The sequence below is a fragment of the Pistacia vera genome, unplaced genomic scaffold (assembly GCF_008641045.1).
Source record: "Pistacia vera cultivar Batoury unplaced genomic scaffold, PisVer_v2 Contig214, whole genome shotgun sequence".
Classification (NCBI taxonomy): Eukaryota; Viridiplantae; Streptophyta; class Magnoliopsida; order Sapindales; family Anacardiaceae; genus Pistacia; species Pistacia vera.
This window is the reverse complement of record NW_022196018.1, coordinates 1,978,793-2,004,737: the sequence shown is the minus strand read 5'-3', so window position 1 is coordinate 2,004,737 and position 25,945 is coordinate 1,978,793. Positions and strand designations below refer to the sequence as shown.

Sequence of the window (25,945 nt, the reverse complement as noted above, 5' to 3'; positions counted from 1 at the left end):
CATTGGGAATGAGTGAACAGATTCTACTTTGGCGACTGGAAGCAGTGAATGGGCTACCAGCTCCATTTCTCTAACAAAGGAATCAATAAATGAGCAAAACCTTTGCTTAATAGTGTTGGTAAACCGAGTGTACAAAGTCCAATAAAGATTGAGCTTCTGTCAATTTTCTTAATTAGCCATTTGTCACATATCTCGAAGGGAAATGGGGGGTCTTGGGTTTATAAGGGTGAGAGTCTCTCCACCTAATATAACACATTTTGGGTGTGAAACTCCCAACCCATGACAAGTGGTATCAAAGCAAACTTCATTCATCTTTTAGTGTCCTACCAAGCGCCCACGCAGAAGGATATCCACTTGTGATTGTGGATCCACTTAAGGGTGAGATGGACGAGCAGGTAGGGGGCCTCACCTGTGATGGGGGTGTCACAGGATTAGGTGGGGGAGAATGTCACATATCCCACATTGAAAGGGAAATTGGGGGCTTGGGTTTATAAGAGAGGAATACCTTCACCTAATAGGTTAGTCTTTTGGGTGGTCTTGGGTTTATAAAGGGTGGAGTCTCTCCTCCTAATAAATTAGCCTTTTGGGTAGGGTTGCAAAAAACTGATTAACCAAACCGAATTGGTTTTTCGGTTCAAAGAGTATTTGAAACCGAAACCCAACCAAAATGCCCCTTGAACTGGTTTCTAACCAAACCGAAGATTCGGTTTGGTTAGCAGTTAACCATTTTTTGAAAACACCCCTTGATTAACTTTAATTATTTGAGCAGCTGTTTCCCTTTCCAATTTTCTTGCTATTTTCACATAAATCAAGTGCTTTTACAAAAAAACACCTCTTCTCCATGTCACTTCTTCAAGAGCACTTTCAAGGTTTGAAATCCCCTAACATAAAATTAACAAAAAATCACTTTTGAAAATTTAAAAGCACTGTAACAGTAGCAAAAGCACTTGCAATTCCAAAACTAAAAACACACTATATATTCAATCAGCACGTGATAGACTAACACTCCAACAGAAGTTGTGCTCATTGCTTAATGGAATTGAAGACGAAGAGGGAATTGGAGAGTGGAGAAGGTCAGATGGAGAGGGTGGGATTTGAAATGTCACGCAGTCATAGTGGTGCTTTGGCAATGGCGAGTAAGTGGAGATATTGTCGCATCGAGACGGCAGATGACGGTGTCACGTGGTGGGGTTGGGAGTTGGAGACGGTGGTGGTTTGCGCTGGAGAGGATTCAAAGTCAATTGAAAATTTGAAATGTGAAATTAGGGCTTTTTAAAGAAATAATGGTTTTAAGTTAAATAGGTTTGGGTTGGGGAAAACTTTTAACGTTTGGGGAAAATCAGTTTCCCAAACACAATTACTCTTAAACCATTAACCGTACCGGTTTTTTTGTTTGTAAAATTTTTTAATCTCGAACCGAACTGGTTTTCAGTCCGATTTTCTGGTTCGATTCGTTTTTTATTTTATTTTATTTTATTTTTTTGTTGTAACCCTGTTTTTGGGTGTGAGACTCTTAACCGTGACACATGAATCTATTTGTACTTCCATTAGGAAATAGAAAAACATGAATCCGAGGGAGTGATGCATCCATCAATATAAAACTTATCGAGGGAAAGATCGATACCATATACTCGGAACTCAATCCCAGAAGATGAACCAACTACAATACCACACTGGAAAACCAAAAACAATGATCAGTACAAAATAAAAGAAAATTAAAACAAAGCAAATTGCTTCAAGACTTGAGCGACGAAAAGGGGTGGGTGGAGAGGCCTGATGAGTCTATAGACAAGGAGAATGACTGCAGACCATATAAACAGTTGCAACAATAGAAGAGTGAAAGCACATTCCAAAGGGTTGGATCGGAAGAAACATTTTCGATTTAAACTTGAGGAGGGATGAAGAGGCATGCAAATTCTTGTGACGTCCTTGAATCCTTTTACATTTATATTCCCGAAATCTACAATTTCAACGGGATCCATAAGAACCGAACCCATGGTTTAGCAGCAGGACTGAAGAAAACAAAAGAGAAGAGAAACGGGAAAATAGAGAAACAGATAGACAATAGAGAAATATACTGTATATGTTTGTTTGTTCAGAGGCAAGTGCAACAGAATTTAGGCACAGCTTTCACGTTTGACTATGAATATTATTCTCTTTCATCCAGATGATATCTTGCAATTTAATTTATTTCATCCCAACATAAGAAAACAAATACAAAAATCATCTGCCATAGAAAAATTTCTTCAGTAAACCATGATATTGAATTACTGAAACTGAACCAGTTACTGCGAGGAATTTTAGAAGAACAGTTCTTTTAAAATAATATCTAAAAATGGATACAAATTAACAACTTATTCTGTTAATTAACCCAGAAGGCGCTGAATCTATTTCGGTTGCCACAATTAACAATGGCAAATGGGGGAATATTAATCTAACCAAGCAAATTAAAACATCCAACTCAGAAAATCTTATGCCATTTACCATCATGCGAGATGCAACACCACGTTTAGTTTACTTTATTTTAAATAATAAATACAAAAATGTAGATACGCTTTTAATGGTGAAACGCCGCGTTTAATTTTTATGTCTCTCTCGGCTATTCGTCGTATTCGACGACGCCTGCAGTGGTAATCAACTTGGATGAGTCATGAGACCGGCAACTGAGGTAGCGACACGGATAAGCCAGGTACTAATTTCGGCATCCAACTACACAAGGCCAACACGATCTTGGACCCCGTGTCTGGAACAAACTCTCCATCGAATCGGTGTTCGCCACTCACTGAGTCCATCTTTGGTAGCCGGAGTTATCGACCCGCATCTATTAACTCACCACTCACTCGCCCTTGGCTTCTTCAACTGGGCCTCTCAACAGCCCAACTTTACTCACTCCTCTCTCTCTTATCAGTCAGTCCTTAAATCTCTGTCTCTTTCCCGCCAGTTCAACGCCATCGACTCTGTTTTAAAGCAAGTCAAAGTAAACAAAATCATTCTCGATTCTTCTGTTTACCGCTTTATAATTCGCTCATTGATTCAAGGGAAAGATTCCCAGAAAGCGTTTTCGGTGTTTAGTGAACTCAAGTCGAAAAGTGAAGAAATCGGGCCTGAAATATGCAACTCTCTATTGGCTGCTTTAGCTTCTGATGGGTATTTTAATAGTGCATTGAAGGTGTTTGATGCAATGACTCAAAGAGGTGTAGATTTTAGTACTATTGGTTTTGGTGTGTTTATATGGAGATTTTGTAAAAATGCCGAATTGGGTCAAGTACTAAGTACGTTAGATAATGTTAAAAGGAGTTATAATTCCGTGATTAACGGGTCAATTATTGCAGTTTTGATAGTTCATGGGCTTTGTGAAGCTAAAAGAGTGGAAGAGGCTTATAGGGTATTGGATGAGTTGAGGATTAGAGAGTGCAAACCTGACTTCATTGCGTATAGGATTGTTGCTGAAGAGTTTAAACTAATAGGGAGCGTGTTTGAAAGAGAAACAGTTTTGAAGAAGAAAAGAAAGCTGGGAGTTGCTCCGAGAACTAACGATTATAGAGAGTTTATTTTAGGTTTGATTTCGGAGAGACGGATATGTGAAGCAAAAAAATTGGGTGAAGTGATTGTTGGTGGGAATTTTCCCATTGATGATGATGTTTTAAATGCATTAATAGGATCGGTATCAAGCATTGATCCTGGTTCTGCAATCACGTTTTTAAATTTTATGATTGAAAAAGGGAGATTACCAACATTGTTAACATTAGGTAACTTGAGCAGGAACTTACGTAAACATGGCAAAAGTGATGAATTGGTGGAGGTTTATAAGGTTTTATCTGCAAACGATTATTTCTCAAATATGGAGAGTTACAATGTGATGATTTCATTCTTGTGTTCGGCAGGGAGACTGAGAGAAGCATATATGGTACTTCAGGAGATGAAGAAGAAAGGTTTAGCCCCAGACGTCTCATTTTATAACTCTCTTATGGAAGCATGCTGTAGAGAAGATTTATTGCGTCCTGCTAAAAAATTGTGGGATGAGATGTTTGCTAGCGGCTGTAGCGGGAATCTGAAGACTTACAATATACTAATTGGGAAGTTCTCAGAAGCAGGTGAAGTTGAAGATGCTTTGAGGCTCTTTCACCATATGTTGACAAAAGGGGTGACACCTGATACTACAACCTATATGTCCCTCCTCGAAGGCCTCTGTCAAGAAACAAATTTTCAAGCTGCTTTTGAAGTCTTTCACAAGTCTGTTAATCAGGACACAAAGCTGGCTCGCAGTATATTGAGCACACTTATCCTTTCTCTCTGTCGTAAAGGTCTGTATTTATGAACTTTATCGCGTATTTCTTTACAGCTATAATTACCTTTCTTCTTCTAAATCTATTTCTGATTGGATTTTGGCAATATTTACCCAGTACTTGCTTTTTATGAGAGGTTATATGTATATATGAAGGTTTACTATATATCTTTCCTATGCTCCATGCAGGTCATTTTCTTGTTGCTACTAAGTTCCTTCATGGTCTTACTCCTGATATAGGACATTCAGACTCCCATGTAATTTTGCTGAAATGTTTAGCTGATGATAGAGAGGTTCAAATTGCCATTGAACATATAAAATGGATTGAGAAAACCTCACCATCAATGTTGCAAGTTATATCTACTGAACTATTAGCATTGCTTTCTTCATCTTCACAACCAGAGCCTGTTTTACAATTGCTACGGGCAGTGCAAGAAAATTTTCTCGATTCCAACAGTGTTGGACAGAAATTGGGCCGCTGATAATACACTGAATATTTGCGGGCGTTTTATTGGTGTGATAAGGCTTTGAAGGTGGTCAATACGTCAGTGCTGGATTTAGTAATGTAACAATAAAGAGTAATTGTATGCATTTCATGTGGCCAAAACATCAGTTGAACTTAATCTGAGGTCATTTCTACTGTGAAAAATACAACTCAGTTTTGTTTCAGGTAGTGTAAGCTATGTCTACAATATGCAGAGCGAAGGCCAATCTCACCTCTTTAGTGACCTCTAAACGATTTTAAAAATCTGTGTATGTCCCATTTCCTGGCGGAAATGGAAAGTGTGAACTTTGATTTAATCCTAGATATAAAACAGTTAATACTAAAAAGAATTATACAGAGAAAACGAGTGTTAATTCAAAAGGATATGAGAGATGAGGATTCATTGGCCGAGAGGTTTGAGCTATCTATAGAAAAGGAGAATGATTACACAAGATATGGACAACTGCGACAACAGGAGCAAATAAGAAAATGCACAAGGTTTTAGTGGAAGAAACCTTGATGTATCTTTAAAATGGGCATGCATATTACAGTCCCATTCTTTAATGTTGTTGCAGATACAATCTCGACAACACCTGTGACAGTTGTTCACATTGTTCTTGTAAAAATTAAATTAAAGGATTCATTGCCCAGGACCGAAGAGAATACAATGAATTAAAAAGAGATTATTCCTTTCATTATTGTATGATCTCCCTACAAAAAAATTTCTGTTCCATACACACACCAATGCCTTACTTCCTCATTTACACTATTCATAGTGAATGGCAAACAGGTATCCCAAACTAAATTGCTCCATCTCAAAACTAAAACATGAGAAATATAAATTGAGGAATTCTAAAAACAACTGTACAAGTGGAAGAAAATTTACACGCAATGTACAACTTGTTTTGGTCAATCTTCAAGCCGCTGGATCTCACCCATCATGATCCGGTTGCTAGAAACTTTGAAGCCAAGGAGAGCAGGATCAATCTGTCTTCCTTTCTTCCCTTTCTTTTTGCCACTTCGCCCAGCTGGTGCAGCAACATCAGATGACTCCAAAGCCGCTCCATTTAATGGATCAGCTTCTGGGAGAACTGGTTTCTTAAGCATGTCTATGAATGATGTCTCTGAAACAGCAGCCTCACTGAAAGATGATGTCCTAAAACGCAAATCTTTCTTGCTGGATGCTTGAGTTTCAGGAAGCCGATTCGCTACAGGATTACCAACAGATTCCCGCTTCCCTTCTTAAATTTGCCACAATTAACAATGGTATAAGAATCAATAATATTATTGCAACCCACAAATCACAAGCATGTTAAGTAGAAAATAAAAAAAAAGAGAAAAAAAAATTAATATACCATCAGATGCAAGGGTTATTGAACTTTTCTGCTTGACAAAAGCTGCAGAAGTTGGCTCAGGCAACACATCCTGGGAAGTTGAAGCTCTTGCTAGAAGTTGGTGTTTGCTCAAGTCAGTGTCAAGCCCTTTGGGTAATATAGAGGGAAGCCTGTAAACCAAAGACCATTTTAACCACACAAGTTAAAAACTAAAAATTAGTAATGTGAGCACTTATTGCTATTTTAATTTCACAAAACAAAATTTTACAAGAAAATTAGATGCTGGCAGTTGTATAAAAAATTCGTGATTTTACAAGCCAGTATGTGTATGAAAACTTCATGATTTTACGAGCCAGTCTGAGTGTGAAAACTTCATGATTTTACGAGCCAGTATGAGTATGAAAACTTCATGATTTTACAAAATTACAATTAGAGCATCAAAGAATCATACCTTTCATTTGAAAATTCTCCAAGTGACTTGTCTAGCCCTATTTCATAATTGTATAAGCCTCCATTTCCACCTGCATCATTTCACTGTACTTTAAGACATTCACTTTAACATAAAGGAAAAACTATGACAATAGAAATTTTGAGACTTTACCAACACTACTTAAAGAACTATGCCTACTGTGGGCATTAATTGGTAGCTCTCCATAATCCAGAGAGTTTTCTGCTTGCTCCACCGAGTTGTCTTTGATCTCTGAAATTGACATGCCCATGCCTTTGGACCCATGCCTCTTCCCCTTAGGTCCTTCCAGCTCTAAGAAGTCCTTATCTAAAGTTGATTTACCAATGGGGCTCGAATGTTCTATGCTGCTGGACAAGAATGGCTGTTCTAATAGTGCTCCAGAATTAGATCTTATGATTAATCTTTCACCATTCCCTGAATGCTTGAATTGTGCACTTGAATTGGAATTTTGAGGCCCTTCCACAAAGGAGCTGCTCACAATGACTTCTTGACCTGGGAGAAGATTAAAAGGAAGATTTGACGACTGCGTCTCAGAAACTGGCCAAAAGGCTTCCCGGGTTTTATGTTGGTAACCAATTTCTGAGGACTGCACAGATTGAAGACCCGAATTTTGCCGGATAAGATCCATTAAAACTCGCTCTGAGTTCTCCCTATCACCGCCAGTGGATGTCCACAAACTTGTATCCACAGAAGTCATATTAACTTCTGAGTCTTGTCGTTGTCTATCACCTTTAAGGTTCAATTGTTGCATCTGTTTTTCAATCCAGCTATTTTCCTGCAGCATATTGTTCCCAGAGTGGCTCTCTTTCATATCTGGATGAGTAGCATAAAATTCATCAGAGATTTGTTGGGAGTGTGAGGGGATGCCAGAAGAAAAGGAACTCAGCTGACCAGTTGAGTGCATATAGAGATGTTGATCTGGAAAATCTAGACCTTGAGCTCGTGCATTTATATTATCTAAATTCCTTCCAGGAGTGACAGCAGGAGGAACAGACAATGACCTATCCAATGCCATAGAGCTAGGCTCAAATGACCCTCTCTGATGTCGTTCCTGTAAAGCATGATTCCAGTTATGGTGGTTGAATTGCTCCTCATGCGAAGAAAGCCTCTGCTGTTGCTGGTAAAAATCTGAAGCACTAAAACCTGCTGAATGAGCTTGGTGATGACCAGACGGACTCCTGGCAAGCTGACCAGCCTCATCAACCGACCATGGGCCAGTTATACGCCCTTCCCCTTCCAGCCCTGACTGCTGCCTCAATGCCATGGATAACTGACGTGCTCGCAATTGTTCTTGCTGGAAATGAAGCTGTTGTTCTGAAGAAAGCATATTCACATGCTTCGCTTGTGATCTTAGGTCCAACAAATCAGCTGGCTGTCCCCGGAGTGCACTCTGACCAATCTTTGCTTGGATGATCTGCTCCAGTGATGGATCGAGGTGCCTTGCTTGAGAATTCAGTTGGAGTTCATGTAGAAGTTGCATCCTTAACTGAACTTGATCGAGCATGTTATCTCTTACAGGTTCCACCTTCAACTGTCCATAACCAGGATCAGGCATCTGATGCTGCAACAATTGTTCCAGAAGTAACTGCTGTTGCTGTTGTTGTTGCTGCTGCTGCTGCAGCAACTTCATTTGGTTGAAACGGATCTGCTGCTGCTGCAGCAAGCGATGCTGTTGTTGAAGTTCAAGCTGTCTCTGCTGCTCAAGCTCAAGCTGCCGCTGTTGCTCAAGCTCAAGTTGCCGCTGTTGTTGCAGCATGAGCTGCCGCTGTTGTTGAAGCTCAAGCTGCCGCTGGTGCTGAAGCTCAAACTGTCGTTGGTGTTGAAGCTCAAGATGCCGCTGGTGTTGAAGCTCAATATGCCGTTGGTGTTGAAGCTCGAGATGCTGCTGTTGTTGAAGCTCGATATGTCTCTGTTGTTGTAACTTAAGTTCCAAAAGTTGTTTCATGTCTGCTACTGGATGAGCCGACTGCTGTTGATGCAGATTCTTGCTCTGAGAAAGAGAAAAACCAGGAATTTGCTCCATCCCCAACTCATTTGTATATGAAAAAGGATGAGGAGAAGAATAATTTTGTTGTTGAAGTTGTTCCTTTTGCAACTTTTGTAACATTAAGTGCTCTGCTACATCAAAACCATTCAATTCTTGCTCCCTACGAAATAATTGTTGCGCATCTATAGAACCTTGATGAGGGTGGGATTTTGAAAATGTATTCCTTCTATGATCTTCAGGCCACATCTCCCCAAAAGCAGGTTGATCAGCCCATGTACCCAAAGAGCTTTGGCTGACAATTGTAGGATCTCTGTCAAAAGAATCCAAGAACTGACCCTGGTCACCTATGCTTGAAGCCAAATTTGATGATTGAGAACGCCTCAAATGAGAGCTATCTCTCAGCTCAGACATCAACAGACCAAAAGGATGCACCTTATCATCCTCCTGATGTCTAGGCATATTAGCTTCTGAAAACTCACTAACAAGGGAATGGTGGCTAGCAGGACTAGAAAATGAACTGTGAATATCAGCACCAGATCTCCTCATATGATTAGCATTGCTGCTTCCAGGTCTCCCAGGAAAGACAATTTCTGCAACAAATAAAAGATCAACAATTGAAGTGGCATCATGAACAGATACAATAAGAAAATTAATAGAAAAACCAAGCCATGGAACATACCTTCATCTTGAGCAACAGAATTTTGGAAGCTTTGATTGTCAGGAAGATGGGGCTCAGACTGATGTTCATGATTAGGCACTCCTGATCTAAAATCAATACCTGAAGTAGCCTCAAAACCAGTTGAAACCCACAGCTGATTATTTACAAAAGCAGACCCCTTATAATCAGGTCCACTAGCAGGAGAGCCTACACTCTCTTCCAAGCTGCCTACAACAGTATCAGACAGCTGTGATGTTGTAACCAGATTATTGCATATGGAGGACCCAGATTTAACTTTCAGATGCGGCATGAGTACACCAAGTTCTTGAAAAGCTGATCCAGCAGGGGCATTTGACAATCGAACAGGTAAATCAGTTCCAAAATAACCTTGCTCAAACCACATAATGATGTCAATCCCCATGTATGGTCCCTGAATTACTCCTTGAGGATCAAGATAGAACAAATTTAAATCCTCTAGTGATACACCAACATCTGATGGATGTGCACTGTTATTGCTTTTTTGATGAAGCTGATCCCTGTTTGCAGTTTGTTGCAGAGATGCAAAATCAAATAGAGAATTTGAATCATCGGGAAGCTGGTTACCGACTTCAAAAGAAGCAGCTGATTTAATATCTTCCAATTTAGGGTGCTTTGTGAGAATCAAATCATCTGCTCGTTGGTTTTCAACAAATTTCACTTCATTAACACTGTTACTGGAGTCGGTAGTCTCTCCAGCACCACATGTATCGTTTCCCTTCAAAACTGAAGGTATCAAGCTATCATGCATGACATCAGTTGCACCTGACCTAATACCTTCACCTTCTTTAAAACCACCCCTTTCTGAAATGATGGAAAGAAATATTAATATATATAAAATGAATAGTTCATATTTCTCAAATCAATTAGCTAGAAATACTCAAAGATTTAAAGCAACATTTCTCACCCTTGGCAACATGGGAACCAGATGAGCTTAATGCCTCGGCACCATTACCTTGACCAGAATTATTTACACCAGTTTTTTCCAAAGATTCAACAGTTCCTTCAGTATTAACTGAAGAACTCTGTTTACCCTCGCCGATAGTTGTGTCACCAAATCCTGAATAACAGCAAATCTCAATCAGAGAGAAATTGAACAGTTTATTAGGGGTATAGTCAATGGTAATGCAACTCTTGTTACCTGTAGTATTAACACTTGATGCCACACTTTTGTCCCTATTAGAGTTCTGTAATACTTCACTGCTTCTAATTCTTCCTTTCCATATATCCCCAAGAATAGCCTGTAAACAACAATAATCCAGTTTGAAGAATCTAAAATAACTACAATAATTTTATATTATGAAGGGGGAAAATTCATATACCTCTTCCTCTGCATCAGGAGCAACAAAAGCCAAGGGCTCAATGGAGGCTACTTGTGTTATTGGTGATACATGGTCCATCTCATCAGCTACGGAATCAAAATTCAGAAGTGTTTTTTCTTTACGATAAATGTCAAGAAGCTTTCCTCTAGGATAACAATATACAGCTGAGGAGCCAGATAATTTATTTACAGGAACGGAGCCAATAACAGATACAGAGGGAGGCCTGCCTATTTGTTGGCTTCCATTGATAGTAGACCTACCACGTCCAGGAGCAAATCGAACATTTGAGCTTTCTACCCGTCCCCGCTCCAACCCAAATCCTGGTGCAGAGCGGTATGCAGCCGACCCACCTGCATGAACTTCCATGCGATGACGTGGCCTCCACTTATCACGGGAGTCATTGTCACGCTCGGAAGTGGTGCGATTGCCACTGACAAAAGATTGTCTGTCAATCTGAGTATCTTCCTTCTCAGCTTCTGTCCTCTTTTCAGTTCGAGAATCCTTCTCTTTATCTTCGGGACCCCACCTTGAAGACCACTTGCTGTCTCTCCGGGATTCATGGCCAGAAGTACGGTTACTAGGATCATGCCAACGATCTGCAGAAGACAAAGCTCTAGTTTCAGATATATCCCTAGATGAGGTGACATCTGCACGACGATCTTCTTTTCTGCGATCTCTTCTACCAAGTATGCCTGTTTCTCTCTCCTCTTCACGCCAGCGGCGACTGCTTTCAATATCAGGCACAGTCTTCCTCCAGTCTTTCTTGTCTTGAGATCCATCTAAACGCCAACTGTCTTTTAAATTAGTATCAGTTGTGTTTCCCTGAGGCAATGAATTTGGTGCACGCATTTCCTGCCATTATATAGATACAAAAGGGTTTTAAGGGGGTAAAAAACATACATGCTTAAAAGAAAATTTAACGGCATTCAAGAAGATGTCATGAACCTCACAGCAAACATATGTCACACTCATTTACCTCTCATAAATTGGTACTGGCATAAATCAAAACCCTGAATTAGTCTCAATAAAGACATGATTCTAGGTCCTCACAGAGGATAAAACTCACTGAATTATTCTCAATAATGATATTATTATTCATTCTTACGGAGGATACAATGAGCTAGAACTCTCCTTTACAAAAAAAAAAAAATTTGTGAACCATTATGCTAATAAACCAGTTTTAATGGCATAAATAAAACTAACTGCAAACACAAATGCCGTAAATTTTGAGGCAATTTCCATAACTCGAATTTATCCAGAGGCTCTCACAATGCAACACTGCTTGATACAACATGGGCAGGTGAAAGGGGCACACACACAGAGATAAGCAATTTNAAAAAAAAAAAATTTGTGAACCATTATGCTAATAAACCAGTTTTAATGACATAAATAAAACTAACAGAAAACACAAATGCCGTAAATTTTGAGGCAATTTCCATAACTCGAACTTATCCAGAGGCTCTCACAAAGCAACACTGCTCGATACAACATGGGCAGGTGAAAGGGGCACACACACAGAGATAAGCAATTTTAAAAGTACAAATTGAGTGACCATGGCATAAAGGATGAGGTTTACAAACTTGAAATGAAGAATCTAATGGTAAAAATATCTTACACAATAATCCCAAAACCACCTTGACACATATATCATATTAGGCAATATGGAGAACACACGAGAAAGGAGACGTTTTTTACTTATATTGAGAATATTTACAGTGAAGCAATAACTAAAAAAAGAAAAGAAAAAGAATCAGAAGCACTATCACAAGTAAAACCACGGTTTACAACAACTCCATCTTCCAACAAAAAGGAAAGAAGTTCATTTCGATCATGCATTTGGTAAGAGTCATATTAAATTTGACATTTTAATATCAGAAGAATAGTAAACTGTCAAAGTTATGCTAAACAAGCGATCCAACAAAAGCAGTCTCTCATCACCATCATATTATTCTTTTAAAAAATGAAAGCAATAAAAGCATCAAACACAGTTCAGTCACTCCTACAAACAAGTAACTTTTAACATAAAATCCAGTTTATTATGTACCCATAACAAATCTAAAACTTGCCCTGTCCACCCCACACATTGGTTAATAGAAAACCCTAAGGCACATATCGAAAGAATGAAGAACTTTCTTACCCCTCCTGTAGTCAATGTCTTAGGATCAACTGGTTTAGCATAGAGCCACTGTGGAGACAGCGGTATGCTGTTCTCTGGAGTTACTTGATCTGCGGTATCAACCAAAAGAAAAATACAATAATAAATAGCTATCAAAACTATGTGGGCATGTAAAAGCAAGAGGACTGAAAGGAAGACAAATGAGAATTTGAACACACATATAAATTAGTAAACTTCTATCCAACACTAACATAACTCCAAAGAAAAAATAACTACCTTTTGACTCATCAAGTAACCCCATCAGGGACTTCTCCTCACTAGTTCCTCCCCAAGCTTCATCTAACATAGTGCAAAAACCAAATTATTATCAACTCATACAGAAACGAGCATCATTCTTTAGAAACTAAATAAGAAACTAACTGATAAAGAAACCATTGATACAAAACAAACAACATCAACTACTTTCACAGGAAAACCAAGAGAATTTTTCTTTTGACAAGAAACGAAATATCATTCAAAGAGGGAAAAAAATTTAAAAAATGAACCAGGGACCTCTGGAACGTCAAGGAAAGCAAAAAAATGCTATTCAAATCATATGCCAAAATCAAACTATACCCCTAAAAGTATACCACCCCAAAAGAATAAAAAGGAATTAGATCTGGGCCCAAGAAAACGCTTAGCCCAGGGAAACTTCTTAGTGCAGATTATGAAAAAACCAGTAGATTACTAAACATAAGTTATTTGGTATCACTTACACAACAGATTATTATTTTTTTTTTAAATTTTGAAAATAAAAATAAAAAAAGAAAAGAAAAGAAACATAAACATAATAATAAAATTCAATTTCTAAAAGAGGCAATCACAGTATGTTCCAATTACACCAGTTATATAGGAGTTCCTACAACGTTAAACAATTAAGAGTAAAATATAATCTGAGATAAAAACGTGAAAAAAGAAATTGAAGCTACCGTTGTAGATCCTAATTAAATTTTGACTTATGGTTACACTCAATGGAATCAGTAAGCAAATAAACAGTATCATAAGATTTGACAAGTTAATGGTCTAAAACGATTCAAATGAATAAACAAACCGATTACATAAACGAAAGCATGAAGCTCAAAACATAAAATTAAGTAATTCGAGGGAAGAAACGAACCAAAAAAAAGAAAAGAAAAGAAAAACCATTAATGATATCTACAGTTGAGAATTTACAATAAGCAAAGAGCTGTATTACAGATCGATCAGATATAACATAAACGTTACTTTTAATAGAAATGAGATCAAATAATGAGAAATTAAAATTTAAAAACACAAAAAAAAAAAAGAGGAGAACCTTTGACGGAGCGGTCTTGATCGAGCGTCTTAGAAGAGAGGAGATCGTCCGGCAGATCGAGCTTTCCGTCAGCCATCACCGAAATTCGCAGGAAATTGGAGACCGAGATTAGGCAGATAGCGAGCGAGCGTGAGAGAGAGAGAGAGACAGAGAGAGAGAGAGAGAGAGAGATTGCTAGGGTTTGATGAATTGCAGAGTTTGTGTTGTGAGACAGAGAGAGAGTGAGTGATTTTTTTTTAAGAGAGCTTACCCAAAATAAAAAATTAACTATATACTGTACTACTGCGTAATACCATAAAAGACTTTTTCATTTGTTACTTAATTTTATATATATATTTTTTTTTTAAAATATGTATTGGTAACGTCACTTGCAAGTGCAAAAAGAAATATTAAACTCAATAGAATTTTTTTAAATTAAAAAAAAAAAAAAAAGTGTGATATAGCTTTTATCCTTGAAAAATTGATGGGTCGAATGGCGTAATGAAATAGTTTACGTACACCCTAGTGATGTAATTAGCAGTTAAACATTAAAATATTAAAAGGATAATTGATAATTCAGGTGGTAAAAATTGAAAGAAAACAAAAAGGAACAATAACAGGAGCCAGAAAGTCGATTTTCAGGTTATAATGAAGTTAAATAAGTTGCTCCTCTTAAGTAACCCAAGAACAAGCCAAACTGTCCTATCTGTTTTCGCTGCTGCTTCTTTTCATGTAAATCAGAATTAAGAATAGCTTTTGTTTACTGATGTTCGTTCCGGTAATAAAGGAAGATTATTGATACTTGACAGCACAGTTCACAAGGAACCACATTGCCGCCTCGCCCGTTGCTGCCGAATATCCTTTTAGGAAGGGGGATGCAATCAAGCATGGAAAGGCTCAGTAGTCAATATTCATGAAAATGCAATCATGTCCATAGACACTAAAGTACCAGATATTTTTCAAATACAATAAATGTTTCCAAAAACAGAATCTTTAATCGAGTGTGGATTTAGAAGGCTTTCTTTTTTCATTTATATAAATCATATGGTTATGGAACCGTAAAATGCTTTCTAAAAATAAGTTACCAAAAACAAAAGTTTTACTTTAATAAAAAAATAAAAATAATGGAAAGAAAGTAAATAGAAAATTATCAAATACCAGCTTTTGAGCTATTCCCATTTAACAAAGAAATGTTTTTAATGTTATCCATGAACTCCTCTCAACTTGCAAAATAATCCATAAAAAATTGAAGGAAAAAAAAAATTGAAAGCTTATTTGTCAATGGATAAGATAAGTACACTTCAGAACTATTATTACCAAACAAAAAATTGGGAATTGCATTAAGTATAGACCTAACTATAACAAGAAGGTAAATTTCCAATCAAACACCCTGCATTACCTCTCAAATCAATTAAGAAAAGAAAAACTCAGAACCTTAGAATAAACAAAAATCTCGAGGCTACAGCCTCAAATAATCATGTATCCTAGAAATAAATTGCACAATACTGGCTTTTAATTCATTCTCTGGGCAGCTTCCTTAGCAAGGACCTTTTCTTTAGCCTTGGTCTTGGCTTGAGATTTGGAACCCATAATCCCACCACCCCACTTCTTCCTGTTCTCGTCATACTTGTCATTGAAATTGGCCTGAGACATTATAAATAAATCCAGAAATGAGATCAAATCCTCCAAGAACTCTAAAGTCATTCTGTTTATGACTGATTTAACTTTAAACTTACCTTAATAGCCTCTAAGATTCTGCTGAAGTCCAGTTTATCTTCATTCTTGACTGTGGTCAAGCACAAAACTGATGCAGTCTTCTTGTGAACAATCTATCATAAACATTACAGTGATTTAGTTTCCGGTTCATAATTTTTGCTTTGACATGCGTTTAAGACAAAAGATAAATGGGATAATTACCGCTCCCAAGCGTGCTTTTCCCTTAACAATACAGTATGGGATCTCCATCTTCCTGCACAAAGCTGGTAGCCAGACAACCAACTCTATTGGGTCTACATCATGAGCAATAACCACCAACTGAGCCTTGTTCTATTACAGGAATTCAATAGAAAAATTAGCTGTTGGGAAGAGAAAACAAAGGGTGACAGTTGAAGACTTGGAAGTGCAATTGAGCAAAGATTAGACAAAATGAATTTTACCTGCTCAATAAGGTATGTGACATGGTTGAGCCCATATTTCACGACAATAGGCTTTTTAGCTTCAACAGGTTTTCCTTCAGCCTCTGCCTGAGCCTTTTTCAAGAGCCTTTCCTTCTTTGCTGCTTTGTCTTCGGGCCGGTACTTTAGAAGCATCTTGAATAGATTTGATGCTGTAGATAAAGTTTCAAAAAAGAAAATTTATTCAAAATTGACGTCTCTAAAGAAAACTCTGTTGATGAGATAAAGTATAAACAGAAGAATAAAGGGGAAACTATACCTTTTAACAAATACAAGGTTAAATTTCAACACATAGAAACTCATCAGAATAGAAACTCATCAGACCAAGCAAAGGGTTTAGACATACACATCTCCAAAGCATTAATAACTTCATTTTATGTAAATGTTCAAATAGCATTAAAAAGACTACAATGAAAAAGCAGGAGATATAACAAAAATATTATAACCATAAATCACTGCTACAAGGAAACATTACGGCTCATATAAGCACTTCATACTCAAGAATAATGCAGAAATCACACGTATTTGATTACTGGCTCACGTATTTCCTCAAAAGAATATGAAAATTTCGGGGGAAAGAGTACCTAAATCATGTACTTTTACAGATACAACCAATCATTTTAGCATCAATTATAACAAATGGAATAGGGATAAAAGAAAGCAGAATGATTCAAGAACAGCATATAATTTGAAATCCTTGATAAATGACATAACAAAAGAACAAGATCCATTGTAACTTTATCACAAAACAAAATGAATAGAAGTGATGCTTATAAACACTGATACAGAATCTCACACAACGTAACTACCTCGGGCCAGTTGTTTAATCCCATTCGAGATGAAACTATCCATTTATCAAAACAAAGATTGAGAAACAAAGAAAACAAAGTAAAAGCTGCTTTTGAGTTAAATATTGAGCATACCGAGGTTCTTGTCAAGAGTCTTGGTGAACTGGTTCAAGGCAGGCGGGACCTTAAGCCTGAGTTTAAGAACTCTCTTCTTCCTCTGAATATCAACCTGTTTGGGCCACCTGACGAACCGGGTCAAATCCCTCTTGGGCGGCAATGCACCTCCGATTCCAAACTGCTTCGTTCGCTTCTCGAACAACGGGTTCACCACCTTCTCCTTTAAAACAAAAATAACACCAAAACCATCAATACCGTAGCCAAAACCAAAACCAAACAAAAGCACGGAGAGAGGAAAAAAAATTACCGATTTCTTCTTGGCTGCGGCTACTGGTGCTTTTCCAACTCGTTTAGGAGCCTACGAATGTAATAGTAAGATGCGAATAGTTTATCATCATATACATTTGAAAAACATAACGATATTGTGTGAAGTGAGTAAAAGAAGAAAAGAGAGGAGAGGCTCACCATTTTTGAGAAGAAGGGTTTCCAAAGCTACAGCTTCTTCTCGGCTCACTGTTGTAAAGGCAAAACCCTAAAGAAGTGGATCGTTATATAGGTAGTACGCTACAGACGGCATATGGCGTTTAAGCTAGGCCCAACACTAGCTAAACTAAGCCCAACCCAAATGCCATAACCATTATAAAAAAATAAAAATAAATACTCTCATGAAAAAATCAAATAATTTGTATAATTTTATTTGCCTAAAAAATAAATAGCTTTTATACATGTACATACAGCCAAAAATCCTTCAACATTATCTATCTTGAATCCTTGATGCACCGCCTTGACGTATTTTTATTTTATGGATTTTCAAAATCAATACTTATTATTCAAGACATTTTAATTACTTTTTCAAGTTTTGTTATGCCCACAACCATCTCAACCACAAATCATATCTAATAATATTGTGTACAATTATTACCAATAAATTTAATAATTATTTCCCAAAAAAATTATCATGTTTCTATTTTTCTTATGCCTTTAATTTATATTATAAATTATAAAATGTAAAATTTAATTGGATCAAAATCATCTACTTTTTAAATTTTATGTTCTACTATAGTGTTTATAGTCTTTCATGACTGAGCAAATCAAAATTTTAAAAGAAAGCGTGCGAGTTATAATTTTGTAAAAATCATGGATGTGTTAAAAAGTTTCCAAAACCTCATGGGCCGTCTGCGGTCTTTAGTCTTTACATACAGAAACTACATCGTGTGGAATTTTGTTCATTCCCTATGGTTTCAGTTTAAATTCTTTGAGGACAATAGTTTCAAATTCTACTGTTTTAATCCTTTGGCTAAACTAAAATGTTTGTTGACTAAAAAAATTATATTGAAAGACAAAAATACCCCTCTTTTAAAGTTATTAAAATTTTATTGAACATTGGTAGAACTCTCATATATATATATATAAGAAAAATACATTATACATTACAAATTGAAATAAATAAACACATTTCACATTAGATAACCAAAATCATATAAAATATGATGAATTTGTAGTGTATAATGTTGTTTATTTAATTTGAATTTGTAGCGTGTAATGTGTTTATTTAATTTAGGGTTGATTGTGTAAGTAATTTTTTATTTCCATAATTTAATTAGGGGTGTTTTTGTCCTTTCAATATAATTTTAATAGTCAATTAACGTTTTATTTAGTTAAAGGACTAAAACAGTAGTATTTGAAACCATTGTCCTGACTAGTACACTAAAACCACAGGGACCAAAAAGGAATTCACTCCGAATTCTTTCCTGCATTTTGACGCACCTCCCATTGAAGAAAAGCGGTTAGATGAAGAAAGCAGCTCAGTAACACTTCCAATCGTCCTATAGATCACCAGCACCACCATCTTAATTATGGACAACAGGAACGTCGTCGTTTGCGACAATGGCACTGGGGTACCTCTTTCTTTCCTTTCGTTTACTTTCTTAATCTTCTGTTTTGACATGCTTTGTATTATAATTTAATCAACGGTCAGAGCATTTCAATGAAATTAGCTTTTTGAATTATAATAAGATACTCTAGTTTTCTATTTTCATTATTTGTGATTGATATGTTTAGATCTGCTCAAATATTAGAATCTGCGTTCTGCAATGTTGCGTAGATTGTTAGTTTTAATCAGTAATAGTCCGATTAGATTTCAATGTTAAGTTTAAACTGCTCTTGCTGCTAATTTTGAAATTTACGATTAGCTTTATATCTCTTCGTTTGGTGCTGTGGGAGCCGAGAAAGTAATAGAATAGAAGGGAGACCATTTCACCTGTTTGGTTGGAATGAAGTGAGTTTAATGAGTTTAAGGATACTGTGATTAATTTGTCGTAAAATGTTTGGAATTTCCTACAAAATTATGAAAAGTAACAATTCTCCTTTCCAAATAATGGAAAGTAGCAATTTTCTACTTTTTGTTGCATCAGCTAAATGAATGGATAATAGAATAATATGTTTTTTTCTTTCGTTTTCCTTCTCCTCTACCCTTTACCTTCTTTTGTTTTTTATTTTTTCTTATAGATAATGGAATGGGTATTTATTTTCTATCTGATGTGAAGACTCAACTGTATATTAAATCCATTTTTTGCTTACTGTTTTCCTTTGCTTTGGTTTCATATTACTTAATGCAGTATGTCAAATGTGGATTTGCGGGGGAGAATTTTCCTACTTCTGTGTTCCCTTGTGTGGTGGGGAGGCCAATGTTACGGTATGAAGAGTCGCTCATGGAACAAGAGCTCAAGGTGAAACTATTCTTTTTTAAATGTGAAATTATTTTAGTTATCTTAAAGATACTCATGTAAACATAAACTTGATCTTAATAATGTGAAATCATGCCTATCGCTCATGCTTAATACTTGTAGCTCGTAAGGAGAAACCCTTTTTCCTGTTTTATTTATTCATTTTCAAATTCATATAGGATATTATTGTTGGAGCAGCTTGTGCTGATTTGCGGCATCAACTGGATATATCCTATCCTGTTAACAATGGTATAGTGCAAAACTGGGAAGATATGGGTCATGTGTGGGACCATGCTTTTTTCAGTGAATTAAAAGTAAGCTTTATGGTGCTTCTGGTTATTGTGGATGTTTATTATAGGTGGCCTTAATCTGTCTTTTTTCTTTGCTGTTCTTAGTGTAGTTTTACTACATTGTAGCTAACTTTGTGTACACACTATTTCAACAGATTGACCCAACAGAATGTAAAATTTTACTTACAGACCCACCTCTTAATCCCTCAAAAAATCGTGAAAAGATGGTTTGTGATCCAATTTTTTTAACCTAATATTTTGGTAATTAGTACATCCTATTATCTAGAATTAGTATCTGATGATTTTGGTCTGACTTGACTTTACAGGTGGAGACAATGTTCGAGAAATACAACTTTGCTGGTGTCTTCATTCAAATCCAAGCTGTTTTAACTTTGTACGCTCAAGGTGCTTATGAAGATGTTTGCAGGTTTACTTTCAATTAACTGTTCAGGCATATATATATATAAAAGAGTTTGTTCTACTGATACTTTTGAAGAACTACAATAAGCAGAATCATGATGACTTCAAGATTTTCCATTTTTCTTGAATGCCTCCATATTCTTACTTTTTGTCTGTTTTCTTTCCTCCATTCCCCTTTGCATGTTTTCTTGAGCTTTTCTTTGAATTTGCCACAGGTCTGCTGACTGGACTAGTTATTGACTCTGGTGATGGTGTCACCCATGTGGTAACTACTGAAGAACAAGTTTTACATTATTAATCAGAATCTTGCAACATATTATCTCTGTGTCTTTACTTTATTGTCTTGAGCTGATAAGTGGCTTGGATGTTGCTTGTAATTGAAATGATTCTATCATCATGGATCATTTGATTTGAGGTCATTCTGTTTTCTTTAGCATTTGAAATCTTTCCGGAATTTTATTACAGTGCAGTTTCATTATTTTCCAACCACCGATCGCTTAAGATAAAGGTGCATTATTGGATATAAAAAATTAATCTTTCATTCTGAAACAGAATAAAAGTTAAAAAAAAAAAAAAAAAAAAAAAGGGGAAAAATGAGTTATTAGCAACATGACACTATACAGAGTACTTTGCTGACACCCATCAAGGTAATCCTAAACCATAATTTTCATCAATGTTTCTCCCCAGGTTCCAGTTGTTGATGGCTACTCATTCCCTCATCTTACTAAGCGAATGAATGTAGCTGGTCGGCACATAACATCCTATCTTGTTGATTTACTCTCACGGAGAGGGTGAGGGTCAATACTTTGTCCAAGAATTAGCAAGAAAATTACAATTCATATTACATTTTGGTTGAATGTTGAATTTCTGTCCTGTAGGTATGCAATGAATAAGACTGCTGATTTTGAGACTGTTAGGCAAATCAAAGAGAAGCTCTGCTATATAAGGTGAATGCAAAATTTCATGCTGTGGAATGATTTTGTGGATCTTGTTGCATGATGATATAATATCTGTTTTATCTTACTGCAGTTATGATTACAAAAGGGAATATCAATTGGGCCTTGAAACCACCATTCTGGTTAAGAATTATACTGTGAGTTTATTCTCCTATTATTTTATAAATTTTTCTTTTTCTTGTTTCAATATAAATTCTTAATTTAGTTATGTATTAACTGAATTTATTTTGATCAGCTGCCAGATGGAAGGACCATTAAAGTAGGAACTGAAAGATTTCAGGCCCCTGAGGCTCTTTTTACGCCAGTAAGCCTATACTATTATTTATTGTCATGTTCTATATGTTAAAATTTTCCAAGCTATGTATTGCCTGATCAGGTTAATATGCTGTTAGCCTGTTACATAATTCCAGATGCTTTGCATTGGTAGTTAATTTGAAATGGCTTGGTACTCAGATCATTTTATGACACGCTATTCCTTTTTGGACAAAGAACGTAGATTTTAATAATGGAAAAATTGAATCTGTAATTACAAATCAAGCTACCACGACATTTTAATTCCTTAAGAGCAAAGAAAAAGATTACGGCATGTGCTATTAGTTTCTGTAAAACTAGTACTTGTTTGAACCCTTGTGTATGGATTTTTATAATTTGCAAAATTGTTACACGAGTGGTTTATATAGTAATGAATAACCTGATTTAATATATTTTACTGGCATCAGAGAACTATGAGGCCATCCTATTACACTATGTATTAATGGTTTTAATTTGTGAAACTTAAAGAATACTTCCTTCTTTCAGGAACTTATTGATGTTGAAGGTGATGGAATGGCTGATATGGTTTTTCGCTGCATTCAGGAAATGGATATTGACAACCGTATGATGGTACGTTCATTAAAAATCTAGTAGTTTGTATGTAATTCTTAGTTGAGATTCTTTGTTGAAATTTTATTTTAATCTTTGCAGTTATACCAGCATATAGTTTTAAGTGGAGGGAGCACCATGTATCCTGGACTGCCTAGTCGGTACTACATTAAACTGCATTTTGCATCACATGAAATCTCGCATTCTCTTGTTCTTTAATGGAGTACTACAGTTGGATTCATTTTGATAACCTTGGAATGCACCATGAAGTTCGTATCTTCAGATTCTTCTGTAAAAACTTGCATAAAGATGCTGAAAACTATTAACTTGCTTTATCCATGTCCGTAAAACATCTTAACATACTTGAACTCGAAAGGCTAAGAACTATATCCAGTAAACGTAGTGATAAATCACTCTCTCCTTTTTTCTGGCATGGTCTCTGCTAACAAAGAATGCTTTCTAAGATTTCTTAAGGGCACATTTTTGGCATGGTGGTATATTTCATGGGTAATGCTAGAGGTACAAAGAATTTTACAAAGATTTCTTATACAAAGTGATGTGACAGGAGATGAATGGAAGAGTGAATATGATGAGTTTGACTTTTTGTATTCACTCTTCTATTCATCTCTTACCACATCACTTTGTAAATTTCTTTATACCTCTATCATTATTAATATTTCATGCAGTACACTATCATAAGGTGGCGTTACTTTTGTTTCAGCCTTGAGAAAGAAATCCTGGATCGGTATCTTGATGTGGTTCTGAAGGGAAATAAAGATGGGTTAAAGGTGAGATCTGAGTCCTTTCTGTTATAAGTTAGAAAATTAGATACCAAATTATATTTTTCTTCTATATGTAATAGATGGTTAGAGTTTTATTTTATACGGACAAACTTAATTACTGTAATTCTCACGTAAAAGAATAGACAAAATCTTGGTGTTCCAGGACCTTCATAAGTGATTATCAAATTAAAATATGATTGGAAAGATCTTTAGAACTGCTGTATGTAGGAGGCAATTGGTAGAAAATGATTCTTTTATGTGGGGAGCTGCATTTATAGAAGAGCACAATCTTCAATTTTTTTTTTTTTTTTTTTCCTCATGTTCTTTACCTTGTGAACAGAAGTTGCGATTGCGAATTGAGGATCCGCCAAGAAGAAAGCACATGGTATATCTTGGAGGGGCAGTTCTTGCAGGAATCATGAAGGTCTCTCTCTCAAACAGACTCAAATTATAAGTCTTGGTTTGACAATAGCATAGACAATTTTCCCACATTCTCTTCCAACTTCTAAATCATCTAAGAAGTGAATGTTTACACATGCAGGATGCACCGGAGTTTTGGATTAGCAGGGAAGATTATATGGAAGAAGGACTTGCTTGTTTAAGCAAGTGTGGTCAGGCTTGACTTTTCTGATGCAGTCTGCCTGTGCTTTCCCTGTTTGGAATGCCTCTGATACATTCCCTATGAGCAAAAGCATGAGAGAAACAGCTATACAGATGAGGGTGTTTTGACTTTGAAGAACTTGTGAAGGTAGTGAATTTGTTTGGGTTTCATCCTGTGCTGTCCATCTCTAGGCCTATTGGATTAGATTCCACAGCCCATGAAAGTGTTGTTTTCAAATAGCCATATAATTGTAAAACAGTTATGATTTTTTATATTCGTAAAATTGGCCATCAATATATTTTGTTCTATTTCAGGTGAAAGTTTAACGAGGCTTACAGCTTGGTGATGACTTTCTATGTGCAATTGCGTGTGATTTATCTTGAATTTTGACTTTCTTTCTACCCGGCAATAATTTTCTAGAAAGATTTGGGTTTGAAATCTCCGATTAATTATATTTGATATAGCACGATGGTGTAATTGTTGTGATATTGAATTTAATTTACCTTGACGGAAAGAGGGTATACTTGCCGATTAGAAAAAGGAAGATCAAAGAGAACCAAAGCTACATTTTAACATAAATTTTGGTTTACGAAATTGGGTTGATTTAATTTCGTACACCAAATTCGTTGAGAAGTTGCAATCAGGTGATGTACACTCCTTTTGCTTTAATCAATAAATCATCGTTAGATGAACAAGAAATACTAAACTTGTACAGCTGACGTTTAGTATCTTTCTATAGAAACCGAAATACGCAGACTCTGTTGACTGTAAAATAAAAAAAAGAGCTCCTTCAGTAGAAATACAAAACAGATCAGCAGAAGATGCCATGTTCTCGTATAAATTTATGAAATCCTATTCTGAAAAGGATAGGATAAGATAGGATTCGATTAGATAATGTGTTTGACACATTATTAGAAAATATTTTTTGGAAGTATTTAAATTATTGAACCCCTTATATTTGTTAATTTAGCTTAAAACCCCCTATAATAAAAGTTTATAAATTAACAAAAACACTCTCACTCACCTAACTGATTGTCGGCAACTAGTCACCACTTTTGGATGGGCGGCAACAGTCGTCAGAATGGTGCATAATTAGTTGGATCTGTCCAATCTTGCGTTGATCTGGTAGTTGATAATGACCATATCTTGGCCGTTTTCGACCAGATCCAGCTGTTCGTGCACCATTTCGATGGTAGCTGGTAGCCGATGGTGGTTGCTAGTAGGCAACTGTTACTTAGGTAGGTAGGGGTATTTTTGTTAGTTTATAAACTTTTATTGAGAAATGTAATTATTATATGTTTTAAGTTGAATAGTATGAAATTAGATTTTGATTTGAGTAGTCAATATTAAAATAACCATATTTTCTAATAAAATAGAATATGGATAAAAAAGTTAAACAAAGAGGAGTTGGATTTTCATGTACGGAATTACTTGTCTAATGAATTTTTGTTAAACCAATTAGATGTTTAACAACTTGTCCTAAAGCAACTTTGTTATTTATTTATTTTCTAGTTTTAGAGCTGAAAATTTATTGGCTTCTAGAATTTTTGCTTAAAAAAAAAAAACAATAAGACACAAAGTAGATTTATCAGAGCATTAGACAATAACTATATCCTTTTATAAAATCTTAAAAATTAATCATCACAATTATATATATATATATATATATATATATATATATATATATATATATATTAACGATTAGGTAAACCTCTCGATAGTCACCCCTATTAGTAATTGTAGGGTCTCGAACTCAAGAGCATCATAATTATAGGAGATTTATCATCCTCTCCTAAATAAATAGCTCTTTTAAATAGAGTCAATTAGTCAAATATCCAACAAAATGATTGATTTCGATTAATAAGAGTATTTGCCTTTCTGGGTTTTGGTTCAACTATGGCAAGGTTCATGTTATGAACTAGTAGCAGGTTTTCCATGTTCTTGAAAAAAAATAAAAGAAAGAAAAATGTTTCCACCCAGTTTGACAGTAATTTCCCAAGGCCTTTTTTAATATATTCTGAAAGGTCTAGACAACTTTTTTAATTGAATAAGATTCAACAAATAGCAAGCAACCTAATATTTCAAGATAACAAAAATCAAATCAGCAGCTTAATTAGCATGCAATTACAAATTGGGGCGCCAACCCTACCAAACACTGGAGCAAAAGTTAGCACTCTCTGCTTGTCTGGTACGCTAGGTCCCATTACTAGTTGGCCTAACCTCACCC

At 36.0% G+C, this 25,945-nt stretch overlaps 4 protein-coding genes across 5 annotated transcripts; 2 read left to right on the top strand and 2 right to left on the bottom strand.

Moving 5' to 3' along the window:
• The first annotated feature begins 2,489 nt into the window (after nt 1-2,489).
• On the top strand, nt 2,490-4,767 carry LOC116129834 (pentatricopeptide repeat-containing protein At5g14080-like). Its single transcript, XM_031415564.1, has 2 exons — nt 2,490-4,304; nt 4,475-4,767. The coding sequence occupies exons 1-2, from the start codon at nt 2,651-2,653 to the stop codon at nt 4,765-4,767; spliced, it is 1,947 nt and encodes a 648-aa protein (XP_031271424.1). The 5' UTR covers nt 2,490-2,650.
• A 670-nt stretch (nt 4,768-5,437) lies between these two features.
• LOC116129840 lies at nt 5,438-14,258 on the bottom strand. Its single transcript, XM_031415570.1, has 11 exons — nt 14,025-14,258; nt 12,968-13,030; nt 12,713-12,801; nt 10,576-11,427; nt 10,395-10,494; nt 10,161-10,313; nt 9,239-10,057; nt 6,705-9,149; nt 6,555-6,624; nt 6,125-6,273; nt 5,438-6,010 (listed from the first exon to the last, which is right to left on the bottom strand). Exons 1-11 carry the CDS (start codon nt 14,098-14,100, stop codon nt 5,679-5,681), a joined length of 5,148 nt encoding a protein of 1,715 aa, XP_031271430.1. The 5' UTR covers nt 14,101-14,258; the 3' UTR covers nt 5,438-5,678.
• A 1,058-nt stretch (nt 14,259-15,316) lies between these two features.
• Nucleotides 15,317-17,620, bottom strand: LOC116129900 (60S ribosomal protein L7a-1-like). The gene is made up of 7 exons (XM_031415639.1): nt 17,548-17,620; nt 17,390-17,440; nt 17,101-17,302; nt 16,160-16,329; nt 15,921-16,049; nt 15,740-15,832; nt 15,317-15,647 (listed from the first exon to the last, which is right to left on the bottom strand). Exons 1-7 carry the CDS (start codon nt 17,548-17,550, stop codon nt 15,516-15,518), a joined length of 780 nt encoding a protein of 259 aa, XP_031271499.1. The 5' UTR covers nt 17,551-17,620; the 3' UTR covers nt 15,317-15,515.
• Nucleotides 17,621-18,790: 1,170 nt separating this feature from the next.
• On the top strand, nt 18,791-24,333 carry LOC116129885 (actin-related protein 2). Of its 2 annotated transcripts, XR_004127966.1 has the most exons (16): nt 18,791-18,980; nt 19,701-19,811; nt 19,988-20,122; nt 20,254-20,325; nt 20,425-20,503; nt 20,734-20,783; nt 21,206-21,309; nt 21,397-21,465; nt 21,548-21,611; nt 21,710-21,778; nt 22,273-22,356; nt 22,438-22,496; nt 23,057-23,123; nt 23,458-23,541; nt 23,659-23,865; nt 24,033-24,333. XR_004127966.1 is itself a non-coding variant. In XM_031415615.1 (15 exons), exons 1-15 carry the CDS (start codon nt 18,939-18,941, stop codon nt 23,737-23,739), a joined length of 1,170 nt encoding a protein of 389 aa, XP_031271475.1. In that variant the 5' UTR covers nt 18,791-18,938; the 3' UTR covers nt 23,740-24,026. The 2 variants fall into 2 exon arrangements, 1 of the variants encoding a protein (XP_031271475.1); XM_031415615.1 differs by lacking the exon at nt 24,033-24,333 and having other exon boundaries at nt 23,659-24,026.
• The last annotated feature ends 1,612 nt before the right edge of the window (nt 24,334-25,945 follow it).

Coding starts and splice junctions, on each gene's coding strand:
- LOC116129834 (XM_031415564.1), top strand. CDS start 2,651: ATGAGACCGGCAACTGAGGTAGCGACACGGATAAGCCAGGTACTAATT. Junction 4,305..4,474: donor CCTTTCTCTCTGTCGTAAAG/GTCTGTATTTAT, acceptor TGCTCCATGCAG/GTCATTTTCTTGTTGCTACT.
- LOC116129840 (XM_031415570.1), bottom strand. CDS start 14,100: ATGGCTGACGGAAAGCTCGATCTGCCGGACGATCTCCTCTCTTCTAAG. Junction 10,495..10,575: donor CTCCTGATGCAGAGGAAGAG/GTATATGAATTT, acceptor TGTTGTTTACAG/GCTATTCTTGGGGATATATG. Junction 9,150..9,238: donor TTCTGTTGCTCAAGATGAAG/GTATGTTCCATG, acceptor TATTTGTTGCAG/AAATTGTCTTTCCTGGGAGA.
- LOC116129900 (XM_031415639.1), bottom strand. Junction 17,303..17,389: donor CCGCAGCCAAGAAGAAATCG/GTAATTTTTTTT, acceptor TTTGTTTTAAAG/GAGAAGGTGGTGAACCCGTT. Junction 16,050..16,159: donor TCACATACCTTATTGAGCAG/GTAAAATTCATT, acceptor TTCCTGTAATAG/AACAAGGCTCAGTTGGTGGT.
- LOC116129885 (XM_031415615.1), top strand. CDS start 18,939: ATGGACAACAGGAACGTCGTCGTTTGCGACAATGGCACTGGG. Junction 18,981..19,700: donor TTTGCGACAATGGCACTGGG/GTACCTCTTTCT, acceptor TACTTAATGCAG/TATGTCAAATGTGGATTTGC. Junction 19,812..19,987: donor TCATGGAACAAGAGCTCAAG/GTGAAACTATTC, acceptor AAATTCATATAG/GATATTATTGTTGGAGCAGC.